Below are 11114 nucleotides of genomic sequence, written 5' to 3' on the forward strand. Positions count from 1 at the left end.
TTCAATGAACAAATTTAATTTTCTCTCAAGCAGCAGGATAAGGTGGACCCGAGGAATTCTCATACACTATAATACCATGAGGAAGCAAAACTTCTGAGAATTGTCTTTAGGTGAAGTTTAAATCATCACAGTAAGAAATACCATACAGAAACATACACATGAAAAGCCTAAAAAATCAAGCTGTGAGAACCACAACTGAAACAAATATACTTTGAGAATAGCTAAAAAGCATCTGCTTTCTGCAATCTCTACAAATAAAATAGCTTTAGGAGTAGAGATTCTTCTGGACTAGAAGACCCAAAACTTTCATGTAAGCCTTTTGTGTAATGGCACTGAATCCCCTGGCATATTATTTTTTTGGCTTATTTCCTTTTTCTTTCTCAAATGCAGCTATCTGATTAAATATATTGAGTAAATTCTGAGGTAAATTTTTTTTAACTCCACTTTCTGACTGCTCTTTGCTATTCAGGCCATCTGCTTCTGGAACCTCTGTTTTAATATCCTCTTCATAATTATCCTCTATTTCATATTCTCCTTGATTTTTATTTAACGGGTATCTTTGCTCATGTCTACTAAAATCACGTGACCCTGAACAAGTGTATTTTTTGTATTTTTCAACTGACTTACATGAGTAGTCTGAGCTTGCTGGTGAAGTGGAATGCCTCATGGAACCTGGCTCCCACCTTCTATAGTGCTCTTTTCTTCCCTCTGTATCTTTTTCAAATCTTCTATAACTGTAAGTTTTCACTTTGTCCTCTGAATTCCTATAAAAGGAATCTGAGGAATCTCTTCTACTGGAAGAATGTTTTTCTGATTTATATGGTTTTTCTGTTTTGCTACTACTTGCCTGAGTATAAAAATCTCTTGGATCTTCAGACCTACCTCCAAAATCATCCGGAATTTCAACTGAAGATGAAGAGAGAGGGCATCTATCTTTCTCTTTTACCTGTTTCTTTTGATATGGTAACCTGTCCTGCTTTTCCAGTAGTTTTTCCACTTCTTGTTTTTGGTTAAGAAAAGATGCTAAAGTATTGGCTGGAACTGGGAAGCACTCATCTTTCCTATTCTGATCTATCTGACTTGAGGAGGCCTTAGCTAAATGCTTTTTGGAACTTCGAGAAGACTCTGAACGGTTCCTCTTATGTTTCTTATGCCTTTTGTGACCGGAAGAGGAAGAGGAGGATGATGAAGAATCAGATTCATCAGCAGAAGAAACACTTGAAGAGGAAGAAGTTGATTTTCTTCTTTTCTTCTTTAGCCTAAAAAATATCGTTAACCCATCAAATATGTTAAGTACAAAAATGTTTCTTGATTATCCATAAAGATTCTAGTCCTACTTTGTTCTCTTTAAAGGTTTCATAAAAGCTGTGGCTTTAGATAAGCAATTACTATAATAACATCGGTTACTACAATATCCAATTTTACTACCAGGCATGACTTTTGGGGAAAAAATACTGTGTAGACAATTGTCATTGAAAGCGAATCCATTATTTCTGAAGACACAGTCACATCTCGAACACTGTCTAAAAAATTTAAGTCCATCTGAATACATAAAGGAGAGAAATGAAGTTTTGTATCTGGTTACCTCTAATATAGAGTTTCTCTACCTTAGCACTATTGACATTCTCACCTGAATAATTCTTTGTTGGTTAGGAAGGGTGATGATGGGGGTGGGGGTATCACCGTAGGATGTTTAGCAGCATCCCTGACCTCTACCCACTACATGTTAGTACCACTCCACCAGTTATGACGACCAGAAATGTCCCTGGGGGGACAAAGCCACCCCCAGGTGAGAACCACTGCTCTAGTTCTAAAACATTTCTCCCTAAAATACAGATAATTAAAACAATTTATTATATATTTTAATTTTAAGATTTTTCTTTTTTTTTTTTGCAGAACTCTACCTTTAGAATCCACTTAATTTCTTTTACAGAAAAATGTGTGGTACACATACTTACAAACTATCACTGATTATGATTCAATAGTTTTTTGTTTTTTGTTTTTTTACTTACTTTAACCTCCATATGGCACTTTGGTTCAACTCAGTAGTTGCTTTAAGTTAAAAAATACTGAATATTATAGTTTACCTTTTCTCCTCTTTTAAGAGCTTACGCAACTTTTCTGCACTTGTTTCTATTTTCTTTGTTTTCTGCTTTTCTTCCTTTTCAGCTTGTTTTTCTCTTAATTCCAAAGATTTCTTTTAGAACCCAGATATCGGAAAAAACCACACGTTAAAAACAGCAGAATATATAAAACCCAGTTTTCAAAAGACCACCCCCCCACCAGAAACCAAATGGGGTACACCCAAATCACCATATATCCAGCATTAAGTATTTTTAACATGTAAAAAATTAACCATACAAGTGTTTGGCATTAATCATTGGAATAGCCAGAACAGCATTGAGGACCATATTGCAGTTGGTATTCCATGAAAAAAGGGGAAGCCATTGCATTGGTACCCATGACCCAGAGTGCAAGAAAGGGAAAAAATAAAATACATAATAAAATACATGAAAAATTATTTTTAAAAAAATTGAATAATTTAGACAGGACACAAATTTTATAAATAAAATTCAAATAAATTCCATTAAGGTGAATTGAGGGAGGAATCACCATGTTCAAATACAAACCATTTAAAAAATAGCACAGCCCAGTTGGACGCATGATTACATAAGAAATCATTTTCCAGTTTGAGGATGGGGATGAGCAGCACCAGATGTCACAGACACAGCAGCAATGGTCCAATTCAGAAGAAAATGCATGAGAAAACATCATCATCAGTATTACAGGAAAAGGCAATTTAAAATTATTTCTCAAAGAGGTTTTTATAATTAGCTCAATTACAGCAACAGCACTGAATTTGTAACCACCAGGAAAGCTCACTATAAGGACAGTTCTCAAAACCACATACCACATGTAGGCAGGAGGAATTTTCTCATAGGGCTATTTTTACTTTTGAGTACTAACAAAAAAGAAAAGGCACTATGAAGTAATGTCAAACCCAATTTGGAAAAGTTGTATCTAAAAAGACACTTTTCATAATGCCTTGACTAAGTAATCTAGAATAGTATTCCCTATAAGAAAATTAAGTTTTGGCATCAATTTCAACTATCACTAAATTTCTAAGAGGAAATAAAGAATCACCTGCATATATTTATGAAGCTTCTGCAAAGCATCCTCTGCATCTTTAAAAGTCTCATCCAAAGCCAAAGCTTTCTTGTAGTAACTTTCAGCATTTAAAAACTTTTCTTCTTCTTCTAACCTAAATTTGAAACAGAGATTAGCTTTTCATAAAAACAAAAATTCTCAAATATGCATATAGGTCAGAAGCTTATATGAGAGAACTTATTAGAGAAAAACCATGTTTGGTAACATTTTTCTAATTGAGTAGTACCTAAATCATGTGCTTTTTACTGCTATTTCTTTGGTAAAAAGACCACATAAAACAAAAAATCTAAACTCATAGATACAGAGAACAGATTGGTGGTTGTGCGGGGTTGGGAGGGCACTGGCGAAATGGGTGAAGGTGGTCAAAATTACAATGTTCCCGTTAAAAGATAGATAAGTCCTGGGGATGTAATGTACAGCATGGTGACTATAGTCAGTAATACTATATTACATATTTGAATATTGCTCAGAGAGTAGATCTTAAAAGTTCTCACAAGAAAAAAAAAATTGTAACTATGTGTGATGGTAGATGTTAACCAAATGTTGTGGTAATTATTTTGCAATATATACATCTGACAAATTATGTTGTACATCTGAATCTAATATAATGTTATATGTCAATTATATCTCAATTTAAAAAAAGTAGGAATTCATTACTGGTAACTAAAGCCATATTGTATGTCCAGCATTGGGATTTTAGTATGACACATGAAAACATGATTAGCCAAGGTTTTCTCTAAATTTATTATAATCTTGGGCACCTGGGTGGCTCAGTCGGTTAAGCATCTGCCTTCAGCTCAGGTCATGATCCCAGGGGTCCTGAGATGGAGTCCCACATCGAGTCTCATGTTGGGCTCCCTGCTCAGCGGGGAGTCTGCTTCTCCCTCTCCCTCTGCCTCTCCCCCATGCTAGTGCGTGCGCTCTCTCTCAAATAAAATTTTTAAAAATAAATAAATTTACTATAATCTTGAGCTTTAGCACAGAATTACATAGGTTGGCTTTTCCTAGTAATTTATGAAGAATTTTCCTTTCTGCAGAAAAATTTTCCCAGAGAATTCACTGATGAAGTTGGAAATACCAACACATATATGTGTATCACAGCTAGCTGGTACAAAGAATTATTAGATGAAACTCCTGTCTATGCTATGAAAAATCAGAATTAGAAAGTTTGTATACAGAGCAGAAAAGGATTTGTAAAATATTTTGCTTTTTGAAAGTAGAAAAAAGTAAAAAAAAAAAAAAGTGACCCCCCCCCCCAAAAAAAAACCCCAAAAACCCAACCCCACAAAAACCCAATGGCTTCAATGGGATCACTTTTGTACCAGACTGAATATGGGCAGAAGGGGACCAGCTGCAGGCTATTAATACAAACATTTCAGGCTTGGATAACATGTAGATCATGTTGCCATCCACTCAGCCAGAAGACACCAATTTGTGGGTAGTAAGACAGCCATATTTTATTAACTATTTACCTAATGAAAAAGTAAAAAGTTGCTCCAGTCACTTGGGTCTAAACAGAAGTTTTTTTTTTTCTTAAAAAAGATTTTATTTGACAGAGACACACAGTGAAAGAGGGGACACAAGCAGAGGGAGTAGGAGAGGGAGAAGCAGGCTTCCTGCCGAGCAGGGAGCCCAACGTGGGACTCGATGTGGGACTTGATCCCAGGACCCTGGGATCATGACCTGAGCCGAAGGCAGATGCTTAACGACTGAGCCACCCAGGCGCCCCTAAACAGAAGTTCTTGAGTTAAAAACAAATACTGCAAAACTCCTTAATTTGGAATTCTGGAATGATCATACAAATCGGAGTAATTAGGCAAATTCATGAAACAAAAATGATAATTCTATTTAAAAAATTAGATGCAAAAGGATGCTATTGTTATAAATTTTTTAATTATTAAAGCAGGTTGTTACTAAAATTATTTATATTGGAATATTATTTTTCACAATGTTTTATGAATTAGACTACCCTGTTAATCATTAAATATTTATGATACAACAACTAAGCCAGGTATTATGCCAGCGTATCAGGACAGTAATATAAATTGCAGGGTTTGTTCTTAATGATTTGCTCTTCCATTTAATCTGAATTTGTGGATTTTATTGCACAGAGCAAACAGCAAACATTCACAGCAAACATAACAGCAAAATATTCACAATTAACTGTACAACTCTCAATTCAAATTTCTGGCATTATACCACTAGAATGATGAAATGAGTTAGAAATCAAATTCCTATTAAAACAAAAACTTATTGTATATGTCCAGGAAAAGCTTACTTAATATATGTTCAGAACAATAAACTTAAGACACTAAAATATCTCCAACCACCAATCATAAAGAACCTCAGTAATAAAGAAAAAAAGACTAAAAATCTTAAAAAGGACTATATTTAAAAAACATTTTCAAACAAAATTGAAACTAAGGGTGTTTTGAATTGAGTTAAAGATGCTATTTCCTTATGTTGAGTTCAAGATTTTATTTATAGTTGGTTGAACATTAGATCTCTACTTAATTTTAAACAAAATCTGATACTTACTGCCCTCCTCTTTCTACAAGTGTCTGGCAGAGGTATTTTCTTGCATTCCTATGAGTTGGACAGTTTTCCAATGCAAGCTCAAAATCTTCTATTGCTTTGTTCAGACTTCCTTTTGTTGCATATCTAGACATAGGAAATACATTAGAAGAATTTATCTTGTGAGCTATTCATAAATCTTGTACACATTTACTTTACCAATATTCCTTAAAAGCCATGATTCACTTACAATGCTCCACGAGCTACCAAAGCTTCCACATTTTGTTTGTCTATTTCCAAAGCCTTATTGTATTCATTCATAGCATCTACATGGCGTCCAACCTTAAAATAATCAACTCCAATCTTCACACTAAAAAGACATTTGCAAAGCATCACACATATTTCTCAGCATATCCAAACATAATGTTAGTATGGATAAATTTTTAAAACAAATCTAATGTGGTTAATATTTAGTCTTCAATACTCTCAATATACCTAGGAAGTATCCTGCCTTTGGATAATTTCATAACAAGTGTTTATGAAATTGATATATCAATATACTAATTCCTTTTGAAAAACATGGAAAATGTTGGTTAAAACAAGTCTGCTAAGTTTGCAACATAATACCATTTACACCTATAAAAAAGCTAATGTCAAAAAGGCATTTTAATTCATTTATAAACAAATTTGGTCTTAATAATGATTTAAAAATGCCTGCCTTATCCTAACCTTTAATGCAACTGCTGAAAGACAGTTTTCATACCATTTTAAAGCCCAAGATGCAGACTGTTTCTTTCTTAATGCAGAAGCGAAATCATCTTCAGAGAAGTTTTTGCTATTAAAAAAAAAAAAAAATCAAACTATATATTTTACTCTGACATAAAAATTCAACACTGAAAAAGTTCAATCTTAGGCGAGAAATTTATATTCCTTCCACAAGAGTATTTTTTTTCAAATTTTTATTTGAATTCTAGTTAGTTAACGTACTGTGGAATACTGGTTTCAGGAGCAGAATTGAGTGATTTCATAACTTCCATATAATACACAGTGCTCAACACAAGTGCCCTCCTTAACACCCATCACTCATTTAGCTCATCCCCCACCAACCTCCCCTCCATCAACCCTCAGTTTTTCTTTATTGTTAAGAGTCCCTTACAGTTTGCTTCCCTCTCTTACAAAAGAATATTCTTAAACTCTCAGAAATGACTATTGTTTTTTATATATTATATATAAAAAATATATTTTATATATTGTATTTTATATTCTTTTTAACATAAAATTCTTATAAACTTTCTGCATCTTTCTCAACACATGTAATCACAACAGACTCCATTCCAGAAGGAAATGGGATCGCCTAGTTCATTCACTCTTTCGCATATTGCTGCCACCAGGCTTAGAATAGTCAAATATGTCTCTCAGTTATATAGCTTTTGAGCTCAGCACCATTTACCTTACCGCTTAATAACAACTAATTTACTATACCTTTGTAGGCCTCTCATTAAAGATGGTGGATTAGATTCATCTATTCCTAGTTTTCCTAGAAGGAATTCAACTACTCCTGGATTAACAAATCCCAAGGAACTCTGCATGATATTTTCATAGGATTCCAAAGAATTGCTATTTAGTTCAACACTTCTCCTTAAAAAACAAAAAACAACAAAACACACACAACAAAAATATAAAAAATGACTAACTTAATTAGCATGTCCCATTTCTATTAAAGAAATACTCATATTTTTATACATGAAGGTGTGGTGATATTATTTTGGTTTCTTTTACTTAAGGGTTATAAAAATAAAATGAGCATATTTTGAAATAAGAGAATTTTTTACTTTGTCAGAAGTTAGACACAATTTGTTTTTTTCTTTTTTAAAGATTTTATTTAATTTATTTGAGAGAGAGAGACAGTGAGAGAGGGAACACAAGCAGGGGGAATGGAAGAGGGAGAAGCAGGCTTCCTGCTGAGCAGGGAGCCAGACGCGGGGCTCGATCCCAGGACCCCGGGATCATGACCTGAACCAAAGGCAGACGCGTAACGACTGAGCCACCCAGGCGCCCCACAATTTGCTATTTTTAAATCAAGAAACTGTTTTGCAATTAACTTCTTTAAGTAATGTAGACAGATTACCTGTAGTATAAAGGAAGCTCTTCAGAACTAATTACACCTAGTTTAATACCAGATAGATGTGGTGGAAGAGATGAGCTATATAGAGACACTGCAAGCTTTTCATGGTATCTGTCAATATCTTTGATTCCAGCTTAAAAAAATAAGGAAACTAAGCTGATTAACAAGAAAACACAAACATAAAAATACATAAATCTTTCCAAACACTACTCATTAGACAGATTTTCAAAATTAATATGAACAAAAATCTGACAACTGTTACTTTTTTATAAATATGATGAAATTGATCACCTCGAATAATATCACCAGTTTGGTAATATGATAAAGGATCCCCGTGATTACTGTGAGAAGGCACATCTCTTAACGGACAAAGAGCCTGCAATGAGAAGTATTTTAAAACGTCAGACATTCCGTTCTTTGGTGAGAAGTATCTTTTATCCTAGTTGTTCAGTATAATCAGCTAACAGTTGACAAGAACGTTAAAAAAACAACTAGCGCTCTAAAGTCTAAATTCAAATAAGGATTTTAATTATAAGCAACTCCTGTGCCCACAGTAAAACAAGTTTTCTGTTCATTTCAAAAACTAGAATCTCATGAAATTTGCATTCAGTTTCAGGAATCAAATATAAGTATGGGTTATGAAACAAGAAGATATTTTATGCTTGTTAAAAACAAAGCCAGAAAGTATGAGAATTCCAATGAAAACTAAATGCGAATTCTCCAAAGTTTATGTCTGTTATCCAATCTATCCTGCTTTTTCTTCCTCCATCATCTGCCTTGACAGATAGCAAATATCAAACCTTTTAAATTGACACACTATTTCAAATTCAAGACAATTCATCTTAGGCAAAGTATCTTATAATGTACATGTACAAATCATTTAAATTTAACTACTGTAAATATAAAAAGAAATTTGTTTCCAAATTATCCACATGCAAGTATCTAACTCCAAATACTAAATAAGTAAGAACATGTTCAGCTAGAAGAAATAAGCCTGGAATACCAATCAATCTCACCGAATCCACTGTTATCTCTGAGCATTTAAAGGACTCTATCCCTGCAGTCCAAAGGGACCAAATAAACCCCCAAAAAACCAGAAATAGAGGAGGAAACTAAATAACTAGATCACCGTTAATAATTTTTTAAAAAGAAAACGTACTTTTTCTCCAATGAATATTTATTTCTCAAAACTATGTCAGCGGGGTACACCCAAACACAACTGGATGCAAAGACATAATTCCTGCATTGAGAGGACTCTTACCAAAAACAGAAGCAATCAAATAACTGAAAAGTAACTTACTGTGATTTCTAAGTGAGATATATCTCTTATGATGCCACTGCCTAAACAAATCAACACCATGAAAAACCCAAATTCCCTAATGGAACTAATTCTTCCAATCACTATATCACCACGCTCAATATCTCGGAAAAAGAGCTCTCTCCGGTCCATACTAGGTATCTCCATGAACTGTTCTAAAGGTGGCATGATTGCATAACCATCTGAAAAGAAAAAAATTAGCAAAATTACTAACAAGAGCATCGTACTTTCCTTCATCTCAGGTGCAGTGAAATACCCCAAACCGCAATCAAAATATTTTAATAAAACTCACCTTCACTGTCTTCATTGACTTCAGAAGTTGCAGGTGCATCTGATTTCCAGGAAAGTGCAAAAAGCAAATCCGCTTTTTTGGAAATGAATTTTTGTATTTCAATGTTGTCAACTCTCTTCTCTTTTCTTAAAAGGAAACAAAATTTATGAATACTGGTTTATGGGCAAAACTTTTCAGTACGTCCAAGCTTATGCTCATGGTTTTCATCGCCCAATCGGGTCCATTCTAAGCTCCGGGCAGTACATCCTCCGAGAAAAAGTTTTAATCAGGGATTCCCTCATTCGCCAGCCTGTAGGTGGAGGGCGAGGAAAGTTAAAAAGTAACTCCCGAAGCTCCAGATAACGAAGCCTAAGGGATTTTGGCTAGGCTGTATCAAAGAAAAAGTTCAGCCCACATCCCCCGCTTTCGCTCACACCCGGAGCGCGGACCCTCCTCCTACCAGCCCTCCCACCAGCGCCGCAATCCTCACGTGCTCGCGGCCGCCGCTCTGCTCCTTCCCGAATCAGCCAGCCGGCGGCGGTAATGGGGCCCCGACCTGCGTCCCCTCCCCCGTCTCGCAGCGGCACCGCCGTCCCATTACCTGCCCTGTAACTGCTGCTGGGGCGGCGGGCCCCGGGCAGGCTCGGCCGCCGACCCTAGGAGGCTCCGGAAGTGTGGATTGTCCTGCTGTTCGCTCCGGAGCAGGGAGAGCAATGACGGCCCATGGTAGTTCAGTGACTGCCGCAGAAGGTCCCGGTCCATGGCTAGAGATTGCTGGACCCAACGACAGGTGGGCTGCTAGCCCCGCCGTTCCGTACCCACTACTTCATCCTGGTGGTCCCGGAGGCTGCGGAACGAGCCTGGAAGCCGCCGGAAGCACACATCACAGAACACTTACACAGTCGTTTCCCGGAAGTGTTCCGGGACTGCCCCAAGCGGCGACTGGGAGGAGCTGCGCGGAGGAGCTCCGCCTCGGTCTCGCGAAATGGAGCGAGACTACGGAAGCCGGAAGCACTGGGCTAAGCATTGCTGCCTACCGCTCTGAGGTAGTGATGTGTGAGAAGGTTGTTTTTTAAAAATTTCTTTGATGTTATTATTACGTTGAGATGGCCCGGGCTCAAATCTAGGCTAAATAAAAATTCACCCACCTATTTACTGAGGCGCTTCTAAGTGCCAGTGCCAGGGCGAGAACCCCAAACGGGTTACAAAGATTCTTCCTTCAGAGTACTCGCTTGGAAAAGTCACAATCTGCGTCTCAGACATAACCACATAAAAATGACTGCTCTGGGAGATTTCTTGGTAGTCTAAGGCCAGAAGAAAGGAAGAATCCTAACATTAAGCACCGGAATTGTGTTCTCCATCCATACTCTGTCACTGTAATGATTTTGAGTTAGCTTAAAATCAGAATGGCTTTAATGTCTAGACATATGCATATATGCATTCTTTTTTTATTTCTTTATTTAAGTGGCTTCTAAAAACTTAGTGCCCATAAGATTTACAGTGTAGTGTTGTGTACATTAAAGTCAATATACTGTATGTATGGATAATTCAAGTGACTTACAAAGGTAATTGTGATTTAGGCCTTTTTCCCCCTTAGTTATGACTTGAGAACGTAAATGCTTTAACTCATTATACTCTTACTTTAGAGATTGAGGAAACAGGCCCGAGAGTCTCAATAAATTGCTCAATATCACCCACCTGGTAAAAGGTTAAAGTGA

The 11114-nt window shown here is 36.2% G+C and overlaps 1 protein-coding gene across 3 annotated transcripts; it reads right to left on the minus strand.

Moving 5' to 3' along the window:
- TTC14 (tetratricopeptide repeat domain 14) lies at positions 1 to 10315 on the minus strand. 3 transcript variants are annotated; one of them, XM_028101081.2, is made up of 12 exons: positions 9998 to 10315; positions 9418 to 9542; positions 9108 to 9307; positions 8099 to 8183; positions 7811 to 7940; positions 7165 to 7320; positions 6446 to 6517; positions 5933 to 6052; positions 5707 to 5829; positions 3145 to 3262; positions 2088 to 2197; positions 1 to 1259 (listed from the first exon to the last, which is right to left on the minus strand). In XM_028101081.2, the coding sequence occupies exons 1-12, from the start codon at positions 10156 to 10158 to the stop codon at positions 350 to 352; spliced, it is 2310 nt and encodes a 769-aa protein (XP_027956882.1). In that variant the 5' UTR covers positions 10159 to 10315; the 3' UTR covers positions 1 to 349. The 3 variants fall into 3 exon arrangements, 2 of the variants coding, with proteins under 2 accessions (XP_027956882.1, XP_027956883.1); XM_028101082.2 differs by lacking the exon at positions 7165 to 7320; XR_003608780.2 differs by lacking the exon at positions 1 to 1259 and having other exon boundaries at positions 2113 to 2197; positions 2631 to 3262.
- Positions 10316 to 11114: the final 799 nt, after the last annotated feature.

The sequence above is a fragment of the Eumetopias jubatus genome, unplaced genomic scaffold (genome assembly GCF_037043125.1).
Source record: "Eumetopias jubatus isolate StellerSeaLion01/CBP00866 unplaced genomic scaffold, mEumJub1_p1.0 scaffold_1, whole genome shotgun sequence".
In the NCBI taxonomy this organism is placed as follows: Eukaryota; Metazoa; Chordata; class Mammalia; order Carnivora; family Otariidae; genus Eumetopias; species Eumetopias jubatus.